The following is a 27,103-nucleotide window of genomic DNA, read 5'->3' on the forward strand; positions in this document are numbered from 1 at the left end:
ACTCATTCACCTCTTTTAATCTGCAAATTTAAAAACAATTGGTGTACTGCTCACTACTATTCCTACATGTTTCGTTCCTAATAATCAAATATTTTACTCGATGGAGCGAATTAATTTGGAACATTCCAAGTTAGCTATGCAATCATCAACACTGCACAGACAAGTATTAACTGCGAAAAATCGTAAATAATATGTTCAAATTCTCCAAGTCAAACGTTAATCAAATAGTAAAAACATTTAGAGACCATCGTAGACTTGAAGATGTTTCAAATAGCGGCACAGAAGCGACCCAACCAATCAACAAACTAAAGTATTATCATGCGGCTGTTAAAATCGATAAATTACCTATCAGTTCGCGAAATTCATATGAAAGCCGGCGTTAACGTAGGCACATTTTAAAATAGACTTTAATTGTTGACCCACTTACGGTCTAATTTAACTGTCAATACTAACGCTATGACATCTCCAATGTAAAGTAAACCCTAAATTGTTCAACGATTATAGTCCGTGACTGTACATAACTTGTTGTACTAAGAAAATAAATTCTGAACCTTATTTTATCTCATATAAATCATGAGTTTCGTATCTTACCATCTTTAGGGAATGTTACGGGTAACATTAGTAACTTACTAATAACATTCCCAAATGGAAACTTACTGGTAGCGGGAATGTTTCCGCAGCCCATCACTATACCCACCTAACCACGTTATGACGACGATTACATTTACCTTCCTATCTGTACTTTTCTAGTCACACTACATTATAAATATGATTACCTACTGATCACTGATCAGTTCGCTTTCACTTATATGGTTAACGATAAGTGTAATTGAAATGATTAGACAGCACTTTAATAACAACAATAAAAATATGAAAGGTTAAAAATATATAATGAGTAAATGTATGAAAGTAAGTTAAGTACACATCAGTGTCATCGGTTAGGCCACGGCCAGTTCCTACGTGGGCAACTATTTCAGTTAATAACAATAATCTTAGATTATCTTTACTGCAACTAATGAAATAGGAAATTACTATCATTTCGTCCAGCAAATTGATTCTATGAATTTGGCTGCAGTTACTTGAATTATAATTAGGTCATCATCAGATCATACATGCAAAAAACACGACTAGAAATAAGCCGACTTAATCAATAGGTTCATGGCTTATATTATAAAATAAATAAGATTAAAAAAAAACTCAGCTAGAAATGTGTATTGTGGCACTTGTTCTAAAATGAATCAGATATTATTGTAAGTAGTACATGATTGTGAATGTACATTTGTACTTTAATGTAGTACTCGTACGTGATAAGAATAAGACCCGCTTTTATTCTAATAGATTGAATCACTTATTAAAAATATTATTAAATAGTGGCTATAATGTACTTATATACTTAAACTGTAAAATAACTGTTTTGATTTCTCGCGAAGGTGGCAAAATTCTATTATGACCTTTCTTCCCTTGGACATCACGATATTACACAACAAAACCAAATAAAAAAAAAAAGAAAATCATTTTACCCGACAAATAAACACATTAGGTTACCCGTATCCCGTATTGTTACATTCGGACTTGGTATAAATTATTTGTTAATTAATTTGGTTAACGGAGGTTATCTTCAATTATTAGTATTATTACCGTCGCTTACCTTACCGCTTATTACAAATTTATTGTAAGAAAAATATTTTAAGAATATGTAGGAAATAAATGGTATATGAAAGAGTCAGTAGTGAATACTTTGTAAAATGTAAAGATACCGAATAATCCGCTCCACATCGGTAACTATATGGTTAACGAAACCGACGCCATATTGAATTTCAAATGCGCCGGAAGTAGCGAGGGGGATTTATTACGAGTCCGTCTTCCGGTGCTCCACTTGTCTCTGTGCACCTGCCGTAAATATACAATAACAAAAATCACATGATTTAATATTTCTAAGACTACTAAGATTGGCGATGTTTGAGTCCTTACCTTGTGTAAGTTTTCGATTTATGCGAGGTTCGTTGTGGTTAGATGGAAGAGTTGTTTTGGTGAGATGACTACTGCTCATGCATTGGAACCACCGTAAAACAAAAAAACAAAGGTTTGTGTTGAAAAATTGCACTTTAGGGGTTAAGAGAAAATAATAGATTTTCCTATTCCATCGACAATACTTCGATAATACAGCACCAATGAGTAAAAGACCTTCTAAAATATTTTTAAAACAAAAAGACGAGTGTATGCTGTGCTTTATTGATGATCGGCTGTAATGCACGGATCATATTTTCGGGCTGGCCATATTTTCATCTTATCCCATGAAATTTTGCTGGCTAAAGAACGACAGAAACGTTGTATTCATCTTCATATTTATTGAGTGTTGATTATACATTGTGTAAATCCCAAAGCACAAACAACAGCCTTATTTAGATGTAATAAGACAATTTTTTTTCGGTTACCTAACACTTGTATGTTTTTTCTGATAAAAGTTACAGAAGGTAGAGTAAGATTGAACATTTCTCGAGTAAATGACCAGTAACAAATTCGTAGCACACAATTTCGCACTTCAAGTGGGGAGTGACAAATGGGCGATGGGACACAACTAAACGGTAGTTAGAACAATTTTGCCAGCATTAAAAATATTACACATGATTCGGAATTATGGAGGACTTTTTATCTTACTCCTGTTTGCTACTTACCCCAACGCATAAACATACATAAATGCAGCGGTGTGCTGGTATTGAGGGCTAGTTTATTAGGTACATTCTACCGTTTGGATGTAAAAAGCAATTGTCAGTATAGTAAATAAAACTCATTAGTTTCTGGTATCCAGAGCAAGCGCCGACGGCTTGGGCGGTGACACCAGCCCGGCCGGCCACCGTCGCCGCCATAGCGCTCTCTATCAAGTCACGGGGTGAGTCCGCCCTCAAATAAGGGCCGGATTATCCATAGAGGCAATGTAGGCAATTACAGACCTGCTTACCCTTACCAAATACCTAAATGCCTTTATTATGTCTTAATCCGGCCCTCAAATTATTGTCAGTACACTTTTATATTCGGCTTTAGTTAGTTGCTTATTACTTACATTATACAACTGTACCATAATATATTTTTCAACACACTTGCTCAAAACGACGTTTGTATTCCACCGGTTTTTGACTCATAGATATTAAACACGCGTGCTTTTTCAGTATATTATAACACTTGGCCTTTTGCATTATATAATACGACTGAGTTAAGAAGGTAACTGATTGCAAATAATATGCATGGAAACGGAGCCTTCTTAATTTGGTCTAGTAATACATTTTTTTAAACCAACTATTAGGTTTGAAATGTTAGTTCAAAGAGGTTTCATCACACCAAACATAATTTATAGATTAAATTATCTCGTAAATTACATTACTGAATAAACATAAAATTTTATCGATTTGATCTCCATCCGTCGAATAGAAATACAAAAATATTAGCTTTTTTACATTTTTTGAATTGGCTGTTTGTCGATTTCGTTCGCGCCTTTGCCTTGCGCGCGCATTGGAATGATGGAATCGTGTGTAGAAAAAAAATAACGCGCCAACCATTTTCCGTATTTGTCATAAAAATGGAATAGTTTTGCATGTTTTTAGTTTATATATTGACGAACATGTAATTTTCAACCATTGAAAATGAAGAACACATAAAATTGACGCTGCCAGTAATATTAATAGAGGCAAGAGCCGAGAACGATAGCTTTTTACCATCAAAATCGGGTGAAAAATAATGGGCGGCATATAAAACTTTTATTCAATGGAAAATCAGCAAAAACGCCCAGTCTTTCTTGGAAAACGTGTTAGTAGCTTATTCCAATGAGCTGGCGAATAAGTGCCTACAAGCCTAGCACGCTTTGGTGCAATTATTCGATGTTAAAACTGTAAGCAACAATTTTGAAAATTCTACATTTACTATTTTGACAAAAAAAAGATGATTTATAAGTTTTGTTTTTCCTCGCAAGTGTGTTGAAAAACGTCGTATAACACGTGTGTGCATTACCCACATCGGCTTTCTTATTGCGCGCTCGCTTACGCGCACAATATCGCTTCGTGTGTAATCAACGTAGCACACTTGTATCACAATGTACTAATAGTACCTAGTAGCAGTAGTAGGTTGTTTCAAGGTTTGAGGACAAGAATTTTTATTTATTATGTTAGAGACACTGCACCTGCACTGAAATAAACCAACCAAATTTTAAGGTTTATATTTATTATTGGAATATGTAGATATCATTTTACGTGCACTGCTAAAGTAAATTCTACGAAAGTTACACCTGATTTCTTAACAGAGACTCGCTAATTCGGACCCCTGATAATCAGCTGCCCGCGTCGCCGCGTCGGTCGGGTCCGTCCGGATTACGCAGACTCACGTAGACGCATTTCAAAATGGCACACTCGTTATTACATACTGTATGATAGTTTAAAAAATTTAATGCATTTGATTGCCAGTGAAAGAGGTCGGAAAAATGAAGTTCATCATATATACATATAATGTTTGTTTACGGGAATTAATTCCCTACAAATATAGTTATTACCTCTTTTGCAAGTTTTAGATAAGTACCTATGGTAGTGAGAAATGGTTCAAATTTGCACCTAACTGTTGTTTGACTATCACAGTCCCTATTATCTAAGTTAGCCGCATAATTTATGGCAATCTAAATCTTATTTAGCAATAGAACGCAAATAATAGAAAGTATAATCAGCGAAGCGAAGATCCTTAAGGTTCATTATTAGATTTGGCGTACTTACTTAGTACTTTTTTCAGCTTTGCTGCAGTGTTTCTGATAGTCTGGCAATTTTAGCTTTTCATTTTTATTGGTAGAAAATGTCGGTATATTTACTAGTAGTTCACCCCGACCCGACAACTCTCGCTTCGCTTAAAATTATATAGAGTAAGTAGATTCATAGACATCAATTTTCGACGCGTTTGTAGAATCAAACCAAGATAAGATTGCAGCGATTTTGAAAGCCCAGACGGTGCACGGGTTATTTTAAACGTCAAACATCTATGATATTATGACGTTTACTTGACAATTGCACCGCCTGGGCTATCAAAATCGCTGCCAACTTATCTTGGTCTGACTATAAGGAATGTGAAAATTCAAGACGGCGGCCATTTTTACAATTGTGGCTTCGGATTCCTATTAAGGAGCCTTTAAAAATCCTTATATATAACTTTTTAAGATAATCTAAAAAAGTAAAGAAATTCAAAGTGGCTGCCAATTTGAACAGTTTTGATAACGAATTCATATAAGTAGAGATATACCAAGCTATGTTGGCAGCGATTTTGGTAGCCCAGACTGATGTGCAAGTGTTATTTAAACGTCATAAATTCATAAAACACTTGCACGGTCTGGACTATCAAATACACTGCCAACTTAACTTGGTCGAGCTCTCCTTTCGAATTCATCATGATTAGAGCAAGAATTAAGAAATTCAAGATGGCGGTCGTTTATTACAATTTTGAGTTCGAATTCATATTAAGGGACCTTTTAAATCCTGAGGTCAATATTTCTCATGACTGGAGTAAAGATGTAGAAATTCAAGGCGGCGGCCATTTTTTACAATTTCGGATTCGTATTAAGGAGCCTTTTAAATCCAAAGATTAGAGCAAATATGAATAAATTTAAGATGGCGGTCGTTTGTTCAAATTTTGACTACGATTTCATTTAGCGGTCTTTTAGATCCTCAGTTATAAATTTAAAGTTTCCCGTTTCCCGTGTACCCACCTCAATTGAACAGACAACAGCCCCTCTACCCTACCTATGTACTTAACTACTTACTACTTACCTACATGCATACTTTCTTGCAAACGAGTTGACCAATATGGGAAGATACCCTCTCAAACAGTTTTTGGGACAGTTCACTTCTAGCGTCATAACTAGACATGCGCGAAACAGTGCTTCAAAAAGTAATGCTATATCACATCACTTTTTCGAAAACGTAATGTTACACTGAGATATCACATCACTTATCACTCGAAACGAAACATTACCCGAACGAATAAAGCGCGCGGGCGCGCGCGTGATGGCAACGTCACACTCATCACAGTACCAACTACATTACGCAGCGAGTTAGGACTCTAGGGCGTATCATATCGGCGCGTCGATCTATTACGCATTGCGTTTTGTGACCGCCATGTGATAGATCGTTTTTGTAATGTTTTTATTTTTATAGTCGTAAAATATGCATCATAGAAAAAAATAAAAGAAAATATCTGTTAATTAATGAGATTACGCCATCGAGAGTCACTAGGTAGTATTTTTATTTGGGTATATCAATAAAATTATGATATGATACTGATACGAGAATGTACTGTAAACACTAGCTCACTATTAAATTAAAGATAAATAAGTAACTTCACTCGTGCTTAATTTAGTTTGCCGCGAAAGTCAACCAAACCAAACATTTCACAACAATAATAAACAGTAAATACGTTTTTGTTCGTCAAATTCAAACTCGCAAGCGAATTATCATTTAGCCGCATCCTTATAGGTAAAATACTAAAAACATTGTAAGCTCTATGGTAACGCATTACAGTTTTAAATCGATTGCAGGTGCAAAAATCCGTTATCGTATCAATTTAATGAAATTTGCAATAACTCAAATGCGACTGCTACCGACCGGCCGAGCGGACCGATCCGAAGTGTTCCGAAAGCATTGCGGAATGAGAGCGAGCGAGCAGTGAGTGCGGGTGCGAGCGGGATAGCAAAGTAATGATAGCATGGCAAACAAACATCACACATCACACCATCACGTCTCATTGCTCATTATACATTACGCGGATTCTACTTGAACGGACCTTTCGTACCGACTACCGGCGCGTCAATCTATATTGATGCTTTACGAGTTTACGCGCGCTTCGGCCAGTTATATGCTCGAGTGATGTTTGAAGTAATGCTTGGTTTCTCGGAGTGATGCGTAATGCAACATTACGCGTTTGAGTGATATCTCATTTGTGATGTTACGCGCATTACTTACACATTAGTACGGTCAAATTAACTCAAATTTCACTAAAGTCAGGAACTAATTCTAAGGACTAATAAAATCACTACGGATTGTTTTGTATGGGCTAAAAATCGAACTTTATACAATCGTTACTAAATTCACCCCCCCGGAAAGGGGTGAAATCGGCTGAAAATAATGTAATGGTTATAACTAAGAAGAGAAAAAAGGTGTACTCGGTGTAATTTGGCGTACGTTTTACAACACTTATATCTAAATTCGCACGTGTTATTTATGTTAATTTAAACTACGGAACAGGTAAAAAAAAATACAACATTAAAAAAAATCTATTTTGGCCATTGCGGGTCTGGGGAAAGTAATGTACTCGGTGCAAATTGAGTAAATAATTAGAAAAAATATCTAAATCCAATGTCAAATTCGCACCATGGTGCGACACCCGGAAAGTAGTTTTTCATGTTTTACTGTCGTTGTACTTCGGGGGAAATTTTAATACTATTGGAAATTGATGCAATCATATTCATTTGATTTTGTTTACATTCGCACTCCATAAAAAATTGGCATTTTTATACGGAACATGCAGTTTTGTAATCAAGTACCAAAAACGTAGACCAATAAATACACAGAAGCGACAAGCGCGTGATTAGTGGCAAGAGAAGGAACGCGCGTAGATGCACCGACGAAGCACGGCTCTTGAGGCACGAGTAGTGGCATGTACTGCAAAAATAGTAGGGTTTCTGAGTATGTAGACAGACAGTCAACAAATTAAATACAGGTACGCTCAATGTTTGTTAAATTCGAAAAATCGCGTTTTTCCATATACTTACGAAAACGTTAGACTACTTAGTTCACTCAATGATTGTTTAAAACAATAGTTCCGTTTTAATGCCAGAAGAAAGATTTGTGCTCGTTGCCCGTCAAAAGTGTCAAACAAACTGTCTCGGAACAATCGCTGCGCGTAGGATTTGAGATCCGGATATCCGAAATATCCGGATATCGGGTCATAAGATCCGGATATTACGGATCCGTTAAATATGGTTATTGACCTATAACCGGAATAATTTTCTAATGAAATTTATGAATAATTTCATACCATTTTGTCATTTAAATATAGTATTTTAGCACCCGACTATCTCAGATCCAAATTTCATTTTTTAACTGCCCGAACAGGTTGCACCCTTCGCGAGTCCCGTAGTCTCAAGCTTACTGTTCCTTGTCATAGTTCTGGTTTTGTCTCTAACTCCTTTACCGTTCAGGCGATCCGGCTTTGGAATGATCTCCCACTCAACATCAGAAAGGCTCAAACCAAGCTCTCGTTTAAGCGTATGTTGCGCAAGCACTTTTTCGACAAGCTCTCTGGTTAATTGTCCTTCGTAGTCATAGTATTTTATGCACTGGGTACATAAATTAATATATATGTATGTATATTTATTTATAGTATATTTATGTAAGTTTATAACCGTTAGTATATATTATTTATCGCTATTTTGCTTGTTTTAAATTACTTATTCTGTTTTTTTTTTGTTTAATGCCTGCACGTACTACTGTTTCTGTTTAGCCTGATGGTTGACTGGTAGAGAATGCCTTTAGGCATTAAGTTCGCCATTTGTACTTTATTTGTTATATTGTGCAATAAAGTTTAAATAAATAAATAAATAAATATTTTCATATATTTAATCAATTCAAATACTAACAGCACATCAATTTTGATAGGTACATACAGGTGTCACGCAGTAACTTTATACAATGAATGCGAATGTTGCTTAATGCAAACATTAGATCATTGGATATCCTGATGACTTGGGGCTCAAAACAAAAGCAACCTGAAGGCCAAGGCTAGGATAGTAGAGTAGGAAGGAGAGAAAATTGGTCTGATAATCAACCACTAGAATATCTCCAAATGAATAGGGCTAAGATGGTCGGCTATTTATCATTTGTCATGAAGGGCATAGTGACAAGTGATAAAAATAGAACCATGCTGCCACCGCAGATTGAAAAGAAAAGACCTACCTAAAGTAATCGGGAAGAGGAGATAGATGTTCGAATCCAAAATGCCCTAAGATGCTCAGCAGCGCTTCGCCGAGTTCTAGTGTCCAAGCTGATCAGTAGACTGTCCATGATTCAAGTCTATAAGACAATAATTAGATTTTGATGAATGACATCGGTAAGTATTACACTTGGACTCTGAATCAGAAAAAAAAAGAACAAGTTCTTAGTGAAGAAGACGAAATTCTGGCGGAATATTCTGGGACCCATCAGAGATGAAGATAGAGAAGATGAAAGCGTAGGAAAAATAGGGAGCTAGAGTAGCTAGTTGCGGCACCCAATATAATTAGCGAGATTATAGCCGCACGACTTCGCAGGCTTGGTCACTGAGTGGACGGGAGAGAATCGGGCTGTGAAAAGATATACCGCAGGAGCGATGTAGCCCTAAAACGCCCTCGGAGTATCCAACTAGCGTGGAGTGGTGCAGAATAGAGCAGAGTGACGTTGTTCTTGTATCAAAGGCCAAGATTCTTTTTGGGTCACTGATCCAGTGAAGTAAGTAAGTATTGCTTTCATAGTTAGTATTTCATGACGAATGAACACGAGGTGAGGCATTGGATGTATTTCCAACTATGCACCAGCTAATCCAGATATAAACCCTCCTTATTAAGTACGGTTTTAGAGATAACATTATGTTAGCTATTATAGTAATCAAGTAATCATTTAAAATTAGTTGGGGTGATATCATTGTATTAAAACATAGTTAAAAACGTTATTTCTGTGTTATCTAAATCAGTTTATTCGGATATTTATTTTGGTGGATATTCGAATAATTAGAATATCACAATATTCTAATTGCAAACCCTACATATAACTTCCCAGTAGGGACACAAATAGGTAATGTAAATACTGCGAGGAGGATCTTGTTTAGGAAAAACCAGAGCGATCGAGTATATTCCTTCAACAGGATGCTCTCCTACAGCATATAAAAAGGGCTTAACAGACCCACATTGGGACCAATTTACCTGAATAGCGACCCACAAATGCTAGATTCTTGCAACTAGGCTTGGCGAAAGAAAAATGATGGACCAGCGTACACCTCTGCAAGGAGCTATTGTCTTGCAAGTGCAAAGAACGCTGTACAGGGTGTGGGGGAGTAAAACACGGATTTAAATACACTATGCTTTGCGCATGCGAAGGTGCATGCTCTGGGACAAAATAATACGTAATAAAAGTAAATATTTTTGTTTAATTAGTGTGTAACTTTAATTAGCTAGATCCGGAGTAAATTACAATAAAACGATCTCAGTATTCTTAATTTTGATAATAATACTTTTATCGAAAATATTACTTTACTATAAATATCGTTCAGCAAGTTACCTTTACTTAAACATCATTTGCCTTGCAAATTGTATTGAATTAGCCATCCGACTCTTGGTGGTGTCATCCGGTATGGAACAAAAATAGTGTAATTTGCTTGTTTATAAACCGATTTTCAAAATTTTAATGGAATTTTATAGCTTATTCATATAGCATTCATATCTTGATACAATGTCTTCCTGTAAAGTTACTGGTAAAGTTGATGAAAACAAAAAACGGATTTTTTTTCGGAAATATTTAAATAAAACTTAAAATTTCTCGCAAACTATGGTATTTACAAGGTCAAATGTATAAACCATATTGTAGCGCATTTAATTTTGCTTTTTATGACACCCCACACAAGCTTACATGTGATAAGCTTGCTGTGGTATACGCAATATTCTGAACACGGCACCGGCCATTTTGATGACGTCATAACTGGTGACTTAACCACGTTAGAAACTGTCTCCCGATGGTTTTTTAGTCAGAATAACATGCTTAACAACATACTAAAATATGATGCTGGTTTCATAGGCACCTTTTGGGCCCTATATGACCATAAGGTAAGCGACTTCATACCTACTCGTATAACATTTTTTTATACAATCAAACACATTTGAATAAGTAGTCGATAAAGCAGTCAAACACCGATAGATTATTAATATGTTGTAACATGACATCACTATTTTTGATCTCACATAGACAATTTACGCACAAACTTGCATTTCATTTTTGGTCGCACTTTTGAAGTTTGACAGTCATTCTTGATATCCTATTTCTATGTATCCGGATCCGAAAAATTGTCGGATATTGCAAACCCTAGCTGCGCGCTGCGCTATCTCCCCGCCCCGCGCGGCCCGCGCCACGTGCTGCCAACCACCTTCGCTTGCAGTTCGTTGCGATTAATTCTATTTACTTTTTGACAAACTTCCGGTGAAAAAAAATCTATTTTTTATTTAGTGCAAATGTAGTGTATTTAGATAAGTACCGTTTTTAAAATTTTCACGTCTCTCTTAATTTCCCCCGAAGCACAATGTACAAAATAATTAAAAATACATGTTCCATAATTTGCCCAGGCGTGCAAAGTTAACTGAATGTTTATAATGCTTTAAAAAGCTTAACTTGAGATTGCACCAACCGACTGACTTATCCTCGAGCCGCAATCGAAAAAAAAATTTTTTTTAGGGTATCATACATTGCACATCTTTTTAATTAAGATATACTATGCACCAAGGTGTTCTCTATACACTACTTAGCTTGAACCTAATAGCTTTTAATTTACTCCAAAATTACGGCACTTTATAGTTTATACCTAAAATTTAACGGTCTTCCGTACATAATAGAAACGGTGCAACTCGGGGGAATCTATCTAGTTGCGCCATCTAACAAATCCAAAAAAAGCACGACTACACGACTTACTTCCATACTTTTTCTTAACTTGACTATACTACATGTCTAGTCATAACCTCTTACCATCAAGCCAGCTCACAATTTAATGAACAAAATATACTTAATACCCGGAACAACACGTTTACCTAATTTCATTTAAATTAGAACAAATTTACTAAAATTGCTGCGTAACCCTTTTGTCCGGGTCTGCCTAAAACAGTTTCATTGTTTCCAACCATAGTGCATATCATCATTTGACGACCGTTTTGGCCTAGTGGGTAGTGACCCTGCCTAGGAAGCTGATGGTCCCGGGTTCAAATCCGGGTAAGGGCATTTATTCGTGTGTTGAGCATGGATATTTGTTCCTGAGTCATGGGAGTTTTCTATGTATTTAAGTATTTATAAATATTTATATTAACACCTCGATCAAAAGTAAATCGCCAAAAGTTTAAGACTGAGACCCGAAGAAAGGAGAACTCTACTACGAGAGGGCAAAGGAGGAACAGACTACTTTAAAAACCTTTGCACTAGAACGAGAAAGCAGGTCGAAGCAGATATTGAAGCATATAAGATAGCAGCAGATATTGAAGATAAGAAGAAATATTTATATATTAAATATATATCGTTGTCTAAGTACCCTCAATACAAGCCTTATTGAGCTTACTGTGGGACAGTCAATTTGTGTAATAGGAAATGTCCTATAATATTTATTTATTAATATTTAATATATTTATCTCATAACAATTATAATTAGCCAGAAGACTTTAAAAACCTTTTTTTGTAGATTTCCATTCTGGTCTTCATTCTGGAGCAGTTCCATTTCAACAAATATTATTATTTAAGTAAATTCTTTTAGTTTTTAGATAAAACTAGAAAAATCGCTTAATATTTAGGAGTTCCATCGGTTTCTAATGGATCTCATCATCAGAACTTGAGCTTGACAAAATGTGACTAACCTAATTTAATTGACAAACATAACAAAGAGGACAAATCACCAAACGTGAACTATGCGTCGTTGAAGAGTTCTGTTCTGATCATCCTCAGCAGTTCCACTTCATCAAATGTCACTTTCTTAATGCTTGATTTGTTAATGAAAATACAAAAATCAATATATATATGATTTGAGAAGTTCCCTCGATTCCACATACATATTTGGATCCCATAAGGGAACATCTCTATGGATATACTTTCAATCAAAAAATGAATTATCAGAATAAGTTGAGATGTTATGGAGTAACAAACATTAAAAAATAACATGCAAGGCAACCAAATTGAGAACCTCTTTTTAAATCTTGATGTCGGTAAAAAAACATTGTAGGAACTCTAGCAGCGGTGTGTTCCAAGTTGAATGTATAGGTAAAAAACTTAAGTAAGTCACCTGTTGTATGTAGTTGTGACGTGTTCGAATAGACAATACATGTTTAAAAGACACACACAAACAAAACAAATGTCTATTCGAACACGTCACAACTACATACAACAGGTGACTTACTTTAGTTTTTTACATATAGGGACCGTGCGCGTTGGAGGGTCTGCCATCTTGTGGCCTGAATCGGAACCATAAACAGGCACATTTACACGTCAAGTGTTTTCTTGTGCTTAGTAGGTTCTGCCATCTTGTGGGCTACATCAGAACAAAAAACATCACATTTACGCCTCGCGCCAAAAATCTGACGGCTCCTGTGCTGCCTCCTACAGTTCATGCACGCTCCCTATAAGAACTTCGCTTCGCTTGCTCATTCGAAAAGTGTAGGCGCGAAAGATCGATTTCCCATAAAAATGACGAATTGGCTTGCCAGATTAGTTATTATATTATGCACGATCAAAGTGTACCTAAGCTGTAGACATATTTTAAACACATTCAATTATACAACATATCGCGGAGGCAACATAAATAAAACAAATCAGGCCTAACAGCAATCTCCGCTCCGCTACAATTTTTTTCCCATGGGGTAACAATAAAAAAGTTAAAACGCAACTCCAAACAAAGCGGACAATGTTCTATTTCCCGTGCCAACAGAGGAAAGAGGAAATAGCCTCACGCTCGCGCCCACCACCCCTTGTCCTGGCCTGGATAGATAAGTGCCGGACTTGTACTAATGGCGAGTCAGCGTCCTCATTACCTTGCTATTAAACTTATTGACGACATCAAACTTATTACACTGTATTATTCCGATTATCATGAGTCATGATTAATTGAAATCCGTACCTAATTACTTATAGCATAGCAAGTAGATTCGTGAATTTCGTGTCGTTTAGCGAAGGGAGCATGTAGGTATACCTAATGCATTAAGGCAATACGCCTTAAATTAATTATACACTTACGTTACAATTAGAACCCTGAACCGAAAAAGTTACGCAGTACCTAGGGTTTGCAATATCGGACGATTTCCAATTCCTGAACTGATTTTCGATATTGTGTCCCAATTCCGGAATTCCGGAACTGGTTCCGGAATTGGGGTTCACCATATTTTTATTAATTTTTTTAATAAAAACAACAAAATAAAATTCTGATACTTTACGTTTATCAAAGAAAGTATTGTTTCATTGGGAATTAATTTGAAGTATTCTTAATCGCGACATATCAATAAATTGAGTAGTGCCGTCTTTACACCTCTTATTTAGCACCTTATTACTATGGTCACTTTTATTCACTTCAATGATACGGCTTATTACTTGGGGGTTGCTAGCAAACCATTGGATGCGTAATTTTATATAATGTCTAAATATAACGGCTGCGTAGCCTAATAGGTAGTGGCTTTGATTACGATGATGAAGGTATTGTGATACCGCTCTCGGTAAGGGCATTTGTTATGTTTATAACGATTATTTGTTCCTGAATTAAGGTATTAAAGTATTTACCTATACCTATTACCTTTGTGCATTGCCGACTAGTGCCCAAATCTCAATTATTAAGATTAAACCAAATGGGCTAGATGATTAAAATTATTTTATTAGCGCTTCATTACAGCCGAATGAGAAAAAAACCCTGATTGCTTAGTTTTTATGAAGTTAAAATAATAACTGTAATGGTTCATATACTTAATGCAAAACATACTTAAACATTACGCTTTTCAAGTTTGGTTTTTTCCTTACTAGTTCCTAGTTAGTTAGTGCTTCTGGGCATTTTCCGCAAATCGACAACCATTGTGCCTATTTTGCGTGAAACGAGGTAGCGCTACTCTAACCACCCCAGCTCCTCCACGAAGCCTAGCAAAGTTTTCAGGTTGCTAATTGCCTCTCCTAGTGTGCACGGATTCCCTAGGTATTTGTTCCTGTATACTTCTACCTGTTTGCAGTCTAGGAGAATATGTTTTGTTGTTTCTTCTTCTTCCATGCACGCTCTGCACATGGGGCTGTCTGTTTTACCCATATTGTGTAGGTGTTTGTTAAGTGTGTTATGTCCTGTAATTAATCCTACTATTTTACGTAGTTGGTGTCGAGGTGTTCCTAACTCAGAATATAATATGTGCTGCTACAGAATCCGAAATCTTTCGTTATAGAAACTTATTTCTGAATTGTGAATAAATTATCCAAATAATTATAAATTTTAATTCAAAAGAAGGTAGAACTCTGCTTTGCTTTATACCTTGTTTTTAGCATTAGAGAAAAGGTAAATAATCTAATCTTATCGTATCTTTGTATTAAATAACACTTTTTTTAAATAAGTAACTTTCACTTATGAAAGCAAAGTAATGTAAAATGATCGTATATGATTCATAATTGTTACATATTGATTTATTTTTAAACTCGTTATTCATTAAAAAGACATCTCAATATCGCTAACATTATTTCAAATGCTAAAAAAACCAAGTCCGTGAGTATCAAAAGTAAAAAAAAATCGATGGTTAATGCTGCTAAACTTCAGACTTTTGTCAGCGACGGCTACTAAGATCAGCATAGTGTAGTTTCTTAACGATTTTGAGTAGTAAACGTAATACAATCTAATAAAAATAAGTTCTTAAATCCAATTCCGGAATTTTCGATATTCAGGGGTCTCAATTCCGGAATTGTAATATCGGAAAATTGTTCCGAGATTCCGTAATTTCGAAATTCCTGAATCTCGGATTGCAAGCCCTAGGCAGTACCTAACAGAGCTTTGTTTTAATTTGTCATCGTAATATGTCGAAGTCGCAATTGACCGTCTTCAAACGTGATATCGACATAGGTATACGGGCGGGGGAAACAGGGGGATTTGTGTTTTTTTCGAAGCACTCGTCATTTCGTCCAAGAAAAAAATACAAGGTTCTCGAATCATCAATTATGTATCAATTGAAAGAACTACTTTGGACATAAAAACAAAACCTAAAAAAGTAGATTATTTAATGAATAAACTGAAATTTTCGTTTAGCATCCCGTTCTTGCAAATAATGTCTTACACGTTGAAGAGAATGTCTACAAAGGCAAAGTAGTATCTAACTAAAAAGCCGTTGTTTGTCCTCCGCATGTACTTTTCTATCCCATAGCACTAGCTTGTAGAACTATATTTTTTCCTCATCTTCCCTGTAGAACCATCCATAATCTCTGTCTTGCTTTTTCATCCTGATAATATTACCCCATGCTAGGTAGCGGTTTACTTGCGCAAGTTTAGACTTCCACAAGTATACTGCAACGTGTATTGGAAGATACTTGCGCAAACTTTGTACTTGTACAAGTTTTGAAAAAAGTTTCAATTTTCGATTCCCAACTTGTGCAAACTTTCGTTTGCGCAAGTTTACCGAATTACCGTAAAATCCCCTCCAGACTGCGCGTGAATCGCGGCGTGACTTCGCGGAGCGAACATACCGCGACGTTGACGTAGACCCCACACTCGCACAACTTCACGGCGATTTCGCAGTTTGGTTTGTTGCAAGATGGCGCCGAAGCGTCAGCTGATCGGATTTAGTTTGCGGCAAGGGACTGATTCAAACTGGGAACTGTTAAATTGATTTCGCACCCAATATAACCAAGTAGCCGCGATAGAAGGTTATGACAGTTTAACAGATTAACCTACTCGTGAGCGAATCGCGGCGCGAAGCGACTGCGAGTCTGGAGTCTTGTAAGATCGCGCTTCGCGTCTGCTTTCACGCGGACCAAATACCGATAAAAACGGGGAATAAGGCGCGAACGCGTGAACAATCTGCGAAATCGACGCAAGGGGCCATCCACACCATCGCGTCATACTTCGCGCCTCGATTCGCGCACGAGTGTTGAGGGCCCTTAACGCGTGTGGCAGCGTGCGTAAAAGTTTACTATTATAGTAGCGTACTAGCCGCCTACACGTACGTACTTTTGGAATTTTTTTTTACCGCCAAAATAAGTGAGAGGTATGGCACTCGCGAGAATTCGAATGAATTAATAAATATTTATTGGCTAATAAGAAGACTATCACAACAGGGATAAAAAGAACTGCTGCCTATAAATGAATTGAAATATACCAACAACCAACAATTCGAACCCAGTTTCTTCATCCATACGCAGATAGTTATGCCAGTCTTTGGGTGCAAAGAAGGGTGAGCTTATTGGCATATTTGAGCAATAAGGGCAAGCGGTATGTCACTGGATAGGATGTGGATAGGTTATTTTCAGGTTAATTCTAAATTGTATAACTTCCTTATGTAATATGGAAGGTAGAGTGTAATATATGGCAGGTAGTCCCAAATCATTGTTTGAAAAAAATTATCGCCGCAAAAAGTAGTGTGAGTTGAAACCGATATACTTACTTTACTCTTTGAACGTGACTATATAGTTTTTTTTATCGATACTAAGTTCCTGTCAGGGGGGCGACACTTAGAAATGTAGTCAACATTAGTAAAGATGGCGGCGATTTCTATTAATGGGATCCGATAACCTACTTTTGCGCAAAGTTGACTACCGATTGTGCAAACTACATCACCAGAAGTCACTATAAAATTGGTACAATTTAAAGGTAGCAACTAGCAACTGTTGTTTACTATCAAAAACTGTAAACAGATATATGGTTGATCTTTTTATTTCTCTATTCATTTGATAGTGCAGAGTAGAGCACAGTAAAATCGGAGCAAGCATTAAATATGAGTCATATTCAAATAGGGAAATTAGAATCACAATAGTTTTCTAACATTGGAATGTTACAAAACCTGGAGGTTTTATATTTTAACAGTGTTCAAGGCAGTGCCCGGGAGGTTTACATATTTTCGAAGGTAAGAAGAAAATACCATCCTCCATAGCGCTCATGCAGCGATGAAAACAAGCGATGAGTATTTTTAATTTTGTTTACGACAAACATGTCCGATCACACTCTGCAAAGATTTGTGCAATTTGTTTCCGCTAAGTTAGACGAGATAGAGTGCGTCTATGGAGATACGTGCGTAGACAAGACACATCCTATGCCTGAAATTTATTAGTACAAGAAGGACCCGAACCGCGACATCATTACTCATTTGTTTATTTTAATGAATATCCGGAGCGAATTGTTTACGGAGCTAGAGAGCGAGACGAAATGACCAGGAATTCTCCTAATGTTCCCTTTACCTGTCCTTACTTTACCTCCGGAATATCTTGAATTCAAGTCCAGTTGCATGTTAAGGTCAAAGAAGAAACGCTCAGTTGAGAACTAGGCAAGTCAGTTATGCGCACACGAAAGAGTTCTAAGTCAAACTGAGACACAAGTCATAGAAGACGCGCTGGAGCTAGTGCAGCTTAGTGCACAAAGATGAACAAAGGTAAAAAGAAGAACAATTCAAGTAGTTACAACACATAGCCTATTACTATATTGTATACTAAATTGAAAGCAATAAACATATACTTGCTTTAATATAAAGTATGTATTTTTTTTTATTCCATCCTTTCAATTTTTTATATACTTACAAAATATTAGGTCTACTTGGGCGGCTTACAAGTTGATATTTTGTTTGATATCTTGCAAACAAAAAAACTATCAAAGTTACAAGAAATGAAACAAAAAATTAACTTGTAAACCGCCCAAGTAGACCTATTATTATGTAGTACGAAATTACCTACACATACGGATGCGTATGTACATGTGCACGCACACATACATAGCTAGTTTCGGATACAAAATAGAGATAGGGCTTCGAAATTAGTTTACTTAAAATGCTTCAAGAGGGCTCTCTTTTCCTATATACTTACTATACTCTTTGGTTCCTGTGCAAATCACTTTTTTTATACCACATAGAATCTGTGCGGAAAGAGAAGAGTCGTGAAATGTGTCGGGCCCAAAACATTCCACGCCTCTTCTCTTTCCGAACAGGCTATGACTATGTAAGGAAAGAAATCTCCATGTACCAAAAAGTGTTATCAAAACACCTTAAATAGGTGGCGCAACAATACCTAGAATACTTGAACAAAAAAATCAAATCATAGACAGCGCACTTCATTTCATCAATAACGCCTAGGTTCTGAGCTACTCTAGCGCTACTCTGGAGAGATTTGAAACTATTATTTATTAGTACGGTCGCCAAATCTCAAAAGCCCTCTAGAAACACGATTTAATTGACTCGGCTCGGCCTTACCCACAACCGGTATCAATGTGTTCGGACAGTTCTCCTGATCACCGTACATGCGGTAGTAAAGCGGAAAAATGGTGGAGGGGATAGTAATGACGTCACAAAGATGGCGGCCGGACCTATTCTTTTTGGCGGTGTATCTCGAAAACCACTTAACCGATTTTAATCATCGAGGTGTCAAATAATAGCTTATATTATGGAGATTATTTCCTTTTCTACAAACATTTACGTGAAACCTATAGGAAAAAAAATAATCACAAAAAACAGTTTTTTTATAAAATTATTATTTTTTATTTTGTAAAAATCTCCGTAAATATTAGCATTTCGCAAATTTTGTTTAATATAAAACATATTGCTTCATTATCAAGGAATATAATGAGCCTTAAAACATACAGATCGAGTAATAAACAATGAAGCTACACTCATTTATTTGCGCATGGGTAACGATAACTGGCTTTTACCGGTCGAAACTGTGGTGACTGTTACGATACGTATTGAATGGAATTTATAGAGTATCGGTTTTAATTACTGAAATTATAATGACAATTATAAAAACCAGACACAATAATGTTACCTTACTTCGACGTTTAGTCTCTTTTTTCGTCTTAATCATAGGTAGGTACATATTTCTTTTTACTTAAAAATTTTATACAGGGTGAACTTTTAACCACCAGTACTCTGCGCAGCGACTTTATAGGTCATACTGAACAACTTTTACTATTAGTAGTCCCCAAGCCGCTCCGAGGCCAGATTTAATTGACTCAGCTCGGCCTTACCCACAACCGGTATCATTGTGTTCGGGCGTTTCTCCTGATCACCGTACATGCGGTAGTAAAGCGGAAAAATGGTGGGAGGGGATAGTAATGACGTCACAAAGATGGCGTCCGGACCTATTCTTTTTGGCGGTGTATCTCGGAAACCACTTAACCGATTGTATTCATCGAGGTGTCAACTAATAGCTTATATTATGGAGATTATTTCCTTTTTACAAACATTTACGTGAAACCTATAGGAAAATAATAATCACAAAAAACATTTTTTTTTTTATACATTTGGTTGGTAGGTTTGTCTTATGTTTTAAAGCAGTAAAATCTTTCAAGTCGAAACACAGTATAAATATACATTTTGTTGTCTAATCTAAAAGTATGATGTTTTGTTTAAGACTGATTAGTCATTACTGAATTAAATAACATGCTATTTGTTATTTTTGTTTTATTTTTTAAATCAGGTATTAATTTATTCACTATGTATCACTATACAGGCAAAATGTGTATCATAGTTGGTCTGTAAGTACTTACTACTTGTGTCGAATATAGGTATAAGATGAAATTTTAACCACCAGCCATACTCTGCGCAGTGACGTTACAGGTCATACTGAACAACTTTTATTATGGGACCAATGCCGAATCACGCAAGAAAATTTGGATCTGGAATGACACCCACTGGCTGTGCCCTACCACACAAAGCGAGATGACATTCACAATGCCCATACCTCTCTTTTGGACGTAGTTTAAGGACGTACCCGGGTCCATGACGCATGCTCGCCACACCGCTGCTTAAAATAAGCTGACGCACCGTAAATTGAACTGCGCAAAAATCGCAAAAAATATTACACGGAGATCTTATGGCAGACACCGTACCGGTGACGTAAAAGACGCAACTGTTTTGCGAACAAAAAAGATTCGCGTGAAGCACGTCACTGCGATTCCGTACCGTCACCGTTTTTTAAACAGCGGTGTGGGGAGCATGCGTCAAAAACGGTACGCATACGACGCGTCACTGCGATTCCGTATCGTGACCGTTTTTTAAGCTGCGGTCTGGTCGCACCTTGTATTGTATTGTATTGTATTGTATTCGGGCGATTTTTCCGCAACTCGACGACTTGCGCCTATTTTGCGTGATATGTTGGGGGTGGGCTAGTCCTGCCAGCCCAGCTCCTCGAGGAATCCTATCAAACCTTTGATGTTGAGTAGGACCTCGGGGAGGTCTCTCGGAGATCCGAGATGTTTAGCCCTGTATAGAGTCACTCCGCTGCATTCCAGCACCACGTGAGAGGCTGTTTCTTCTGTCTCCATGCAACCTCGGCACAGGGGACTGTCTGTGACACCTGTTGTGAAAAGATGTTTGTTAAATAGTCCATGACCTGTTATGACACTGGTTACCATACTCAGTCGGACCTTCCCTCGTTGCAGGAGCGCCCTTGTGAGTTTTCCGTTGATGCCAGGCATGGCTTCTTTTGCCTGTCTGCATCCAGTCTGGTTCAGCCAGTGTTCTGTGTGTAGTTTCCCTGTACGTGCCAGCAGCATTGAGCGTACCTTGCTAAATGGTATCGGAAGAATCGGTTCCGGACCAATCGCCCCCGCATTCGATCCTTGCCTGGCAAGCTCGTCCGCAGCATCGTTACCTCGGGATCCGGGAACAAAAAAACAACGGACAGATGCCACCTCGGGGAACAGAGAACTACCCTCCTCCTATGCGGCGGCAGCAGCATCAGATCTGACGGTGGCGATTACCAATAACCGCACGGGCAGACTGACGCAGCAAGATGCTGCAGAGGTGGAGAAGAAGATCGGGGACGCTATCTTCCAAGCAGCCATCGAAACCGATCTGGACACCGCAGCGGAGGCCCCAGCGTTCTCAGGTAGACCCAGTTTTGTGGATGGGTACCTGAAGCTGTGGTGCCAGGACGCGAACACCAAGGCGTGGCTGATGAAGTGGCTGGAGTCGGCCACCCTTCAGAACGGAGACCAGCTCGTTGGAAAGAGGGAGGACGAGATGGTCCGGAACACTAGGTGCGGTATCCTGATCCCGTCCCTGGAAGACAACCTCACCAAAATAGGCAGGGTCCTCAACTTCCAGAACCCGTGGGCCATGGTGAGGAAGTGGACACTCCACCAGGCGATCCCCCTGAAGAAAAGGGCCTGTACCCTACTCCTGGTGGGAATACCTGAAGACGTTGTTCCTGCTGTGATGGAAAAGGGAAGAAGACTGAACTACCTGTGTGGGACAGTCTACATCCGTTTCCAGCACGGCGGAGGACGCTTCAGAGATTCTCCACCGGAGAAAAACGCAACAGAGGCGAACACTGACGGAGGGGAGAACAAATCTGCAGAGCACGCGCCTGAAAAGAACACCCCCTCTGCAATGGACACCGACTGCGCGGAACCACACACCTCAGACATCGAGGAAGGCATTTTGCTGGACTCTGAGGACGAGGATGGTCTACCAAAGGGGATCAGTCTCCTGGACCTAAAGGGAAAGGCAGCGGAAGGGATATCCCCAGATGGCGCCTTCCCACTGTAAGGTCCTCCAGGTTAACCTCCAGCACAGCGAATCTGCAACGGCTCAACTTCGAAGATGGCTGGAGGTTAACCCAACATCCATAGCCCTGATTCAAGAGCCGTGGATCAGGAACACACGCATAAACGGCCTTGGTAATACCGGAGGTAATTTATTTTACAATACACATTTCAAACCAAGATCTTGCATATACATATCTCGTAACATAATGGCACAACCACTAACTCAATTCTGTTCCAGAGACGTGTGTGCCATAAAACTCCTCAGAACACAAAACTCAAGTCTACCGGAGATAGTCCTGGCGTCCACCTACATGGCGGCGGAGGACGAACCACCTCCAGTGGAGATGAACAACCTCATACGCTACTGCGAACGAGAAAGGCTCGAGCTGGTCATATCTGCAGACTGCAACGGCCATCACAACCTATGGGGAATGGAAACCAACAACAAAAGAGGTAACGATATTGTTGAATACCTTATGTCAACTAACCTAGATATATTAAACACAGGATCCAAACCAACTTTTGTCACTCGTAGGTGTAATACTATAATTGACATTACTCTAAGCACAGGACTGGCAGCTCAACACATATCCAACTGGCACGTGTCGGACGAGCTATCCTGCTCCGACCACAGATGGATTCGGTATGACCTGACAGCTGACATCCAAACACCCACACCTAGAAGAAACCCGAGACGCACGGACATAGCGGCGTACAAGGAACTTCTGGAAGGTAAACTACACAATAACACACACACTAACAGACCTAGCAACACAAGGGAATTGGAGGAACAGGTAAACTTAATTATTAAAAACATAACTGAAAGCTACGAAAACACATGTCCGCTATCGACTCCATCAGCTGGAGGAAAAGGCAATAACAATAACAATAACAGCTGGTGGGGACCGGAGTTGGAACGAATGAGAACAAAAATGAGAAGGTTACTTAACAGAGCAATGAACACAAGAGCTGAAGAGGACTGGGACAGGTACAAAACAGCTAAAACAGACTACAAGAAAAGACTAAGATACAGAAAATCAGCCACATGGAGAAACTTCTGCGACAACATATCCACAGTAACTCAAGCAAACAGAACAAGGAAAATCCTTGCAGACCAACCAAGACAACTACTGGGCACCCTGAGGAGACCAGATAATAGTACCACTAGCAGCCCAGCTGAGACAGAAAGGCTACTGGTGGAGACTCACTTCCCAGGATGCAAAGTAGTAAATGAGCAAGACCCAGAACAGGATACAATGAACTATAATCCAACTGAAAGCGAATGGAGAACAGCAGAATGTATAACAGAATATAACAAAACGACCTGGGCGGTAAATAGTTTTGATAACTTTAAATCGCCGGGAACAGACGGAATTTACCCAGCCCTACTAAAATGGGGTGGACATACATTAATCAAACACCTATCCAATCTACTGTGCAGCTGTATAGCCTTTAGATATATACCACATAAATGGAGGGAAGTGAAAGTGATTTTCCTCCCAAAGCCAGGCAAAACCGATTACTCGGACCCCAAGTCTTTCAGACCAATCAGCCTTACATCCTTCATGCTAAAAACACTAGAAAGACTATGTGACAGAGAACTGAAGGACACGGCCCTAAAAAACATAGAAATCCATCCAAACCAACACGCCTACAGTCAAGGGAAATCAACTGACTCAGCTCTCCACGCTGTAGTAAGCAACATAGAGAATGCGCTAGCAAGGAAGAATTCATGCCTAGGCACCTTCATCGACATAGAAGGAGCCTTTGACAAGACAAACTTTAGCAGCATTCAGCAAGCATTACAAAGACATAGAACCAATCCACTCGTAACCGAATGGATAATGAATATGTTAAGACAGAGAATAATAAGACTATCCGAAAACCAAACTCATCAAGCACTAGTCATGAGAGGATGCCCCCAGGGAGGAGTACTCTCACCACTGCTATGGAACCTGGTGGTGAACGAATTGATAACAAAATTAAACAACGAACATTTTATGACTATAGGGTACGCAGATGACTTAGTAATACTAATCAGCGGCCTAGTAATAAACACACTGTGTGATCTCACACAGACAGCACTGAAAATAGTAGAGAAATGGTGCAAGGAGAATGACCTATCGGTAAACCCAAAAAAGACCGACACAATTCTCTTCACACACAAACGAAAACTGGGTACATACGAACTGCCAACCCTTTTTGGCACAAGATTGACACTTTCAAAGGATGTAAAATACCTAGGCATAATCCTGGATGATAGACTGAACTGGAACAAACACCTGGACAATAAACTAAACAAAGCAACAGTAGCCTTTTGGCAATGCCGGAGGATGGTGGGCAAGAGATGGGGACTTGCTCCTCACATCATACTGTGGCTATACAAAATGGTAATAATGCCAATGATCAGCTATGGCTCGGTCGTATGGTGGCCCCGCACCCAGCTAACCACGGTAATAGACAAACTAAATAAAACACAAAGACTAGCATGTGTGGCTGCGACGGGCTGTATGAGAACTACTCCGACTGCGGCGCTAGAAATAATGCTAGGACTCCTACCATTACACATATATATACAAAAAGAAGCGGCTGCCACGGCTCTTCGGTTGAAAAAGCTAAACCTATGGACATCCTTCAGCTCATCGCACAAGAAGATCTATGAAAATATGATCTCAAAACTACCCATGCTGGCGGCGCCCATCGACAAAACACCAAAAACTATGATCTTCTGGAAAGAATACGCCATATCATTAACAGAGGATCCTAAAGAAGGACTAGACCAAACAAACCTAAGAATATTCACAGACGGCTCAAAAACACTTGAAGGGACAGGATGTGGTGTCTTCTCGGAAGACCTGAACATACACATCTCAAAACCCCTGGGAGAACATAACACGGTATTCCAAGCTGAATGTGTGGGAATAATAGAAGCTTGCAATGCTATAACAAGACGACAGGTGAAACACGAAAATATACTAATACTGTCAGACAGTAAATCAGTACTACAAGCGCTATGCAGCGACAAAATTAACTCAGAGCTCATACTCGAATGTCATCGAAGCCTCACGGAAGTGAGCAAAGAAGGCAACAAAGTAACAATTCAATGGATAAAGGGGCATAGTGGATCAAGAGGAAACGATGCAGCGGACGAACTGGCCAGGAAAGGCTCAGAAACGACGGCATATGGACCCGAGCCCATCATACCCCTACCAATATCCTATATACACAACCAGCTAGACCTACATCACAGACAACTGCACAATAAATACTGGAATGAAATGGACACATGCAGGCAGACCAAGGATTTTCTACCGGAACTGAACCACAAACTCACCAAAATACTACTGAAAACACCTCGACACCAACTACGTAAAATAGTAGGATTAATTACAGGACATAACACACTTAACAAACACCTACACAATATGGGTAAAACAGACAGCCCCATGTGCAGAGCGTGCATGGAAGAAGAAGAAACAACAAAACATATTCTCCTAGACTGCAAACAGGTAGAAGTATACAGGAACAAATACCTAGGGAATCCGTGCACACTAGGAGAGGCAATTAGCAGCCTGAAAACTTTGCTAGGCTTCGTGGAGGAGCTGGGGTGGTTAGAGTAGCGCTACCTCGTTTCACGCAAAATAGGCACAATGGTTGTCGAGTTGCGGAAAATGCCCAGAAGCACTAACTAACTAACTAACTACCTCGGGATCCACTGTGTCCCTTGATCCATTGTAGGGTGATTTTGTTATTATGACATACCTCCATTAGTCGTTCGTGGCATTCGTGTATAAGTTTGGATGTAACTATATGGCTATTTAGAGCCATATTAAGACTGCTCTACTGTCGGAGAGTATGCGGATGGAGGATCCTACTACCTTCCTTGCAGTGATGGCAGCCGCCGCGTTTATGATGCCCATGCACTCAGCTTGGAATACCGAGTTATGGGCTCCTAGCGGAGTGGTGATCGACATGTTCAGGTCTTCTGAGAAGGTTCCAGAGCCCGATCCGCTGTCTGTTTTGGACCCATCAGTGAAGATTCTCAGCTCCCGGGGATTGAGTCCTTCATGATTGTCGTCCTCATATAACTGTATTTTGTACCTTTTATCGAAGATAGCTTGTTTGTGAATCCGGTCCGTGCCTGACCTAAGCACTGGAAATTCGTCATACACCTTTTCCAGGCATTTTGTGTGAAGAGCTCCTGTGATGTTAGACCATATCTTGAGGGTTCGCAACCCTCAAGATATGGTCTGTATGTGTAGGTGCAGCGGTGGAAGGTTTAGCATGACCTCCATGGCTGCAGTCGGGGTAGACCTCGTGCAGCCAGTGGTGGCCGCGCATGCGAGCCTTTGAAGTCTTTGTAGTTTGTCTCGTACGTTGCCTAGGTTTGTTCTTGGCCACCAAACCAGAGCACCGTAACAGAGTAAGGGGCGGATTATCGTCTAGCCAGAGGGTAATTTTCGGGTTGAGTCCCCACCTCTTACCAATCATCCTTCTGCACTGCCAGAAGACAACTCCCGCCTTGTCTATCCATCCGTTTGTTGATGTGGTTGTTCCAATTGAGTTTATTGTCGAGAGTTAGTCCTAAGTACTTAACTTCATCGGACAGCTGTAG

The 27,103-nt window shown here is 38.9% G+C and overlaps 2 protein-coding genes across 3 annotated transcripts in view; one reads left to right on the forward strand and one right to left on the reverse strand.

Moving 5' to 3' along the window:
- LOC133518621 (protocadherin beta-16) overlaps positions 1 to 27,103 on the forward strand; it is a 104,747-nt gene that overhangs the window by 44,918 nt on the left and 32,726 nt on the right. The window contains exon 1 of one of the 2 annotated variants that reach the window (XM_061852306.1): positions 1,339 to 2,890. The exons of the other annotated variant lie outside the window; for it this stretch is intronic. The gene's annotated coding sequence lies outside the window, so the exon portion shown is untranslated. Of the gene's footprint in view, positions 1 to 1,338; positions 2,891 to 27,103 lie in introns of those variants that run through there. 2 annotated transcript variants of the gene reach the window in all.
- On the reverse strand, positions 20,505 to 26,923 carry LOC133518635 (uncharacterized). Its single transcript, XM_061852319.1, has 2 exons — positions 26,193 to 26,923; positions 20,505 to 21,590 (listed from the first exon to the last, which is right to left on the reverse strand). Exons 1-2 carry the CDS (start codon positions 26,314 to 26,316, stop codon positions 21,103 to 21,105), a joined length of 612 nt encoding a protein of 203 aa, XP_061708303.1. The 5' UTR covers positions 26,317 to 26,923; the 3' UTR covers positions 20,505 to 21,102.

Source organism: Cydia pomonella, chromosome 1 (genome assembly GCF_033807575.1).
Source record: "Cydia pomonella isolate Wapato2018A chromosome 1, ilCydPomo1, whole genome shotgun sequence".
NCBI classification, from domain to species: Eukaryota; Metazoa; Arthropoda; class Insecta; order Lepidoptera; family Tortricidae; genus Cydia; species Cydia pomonella.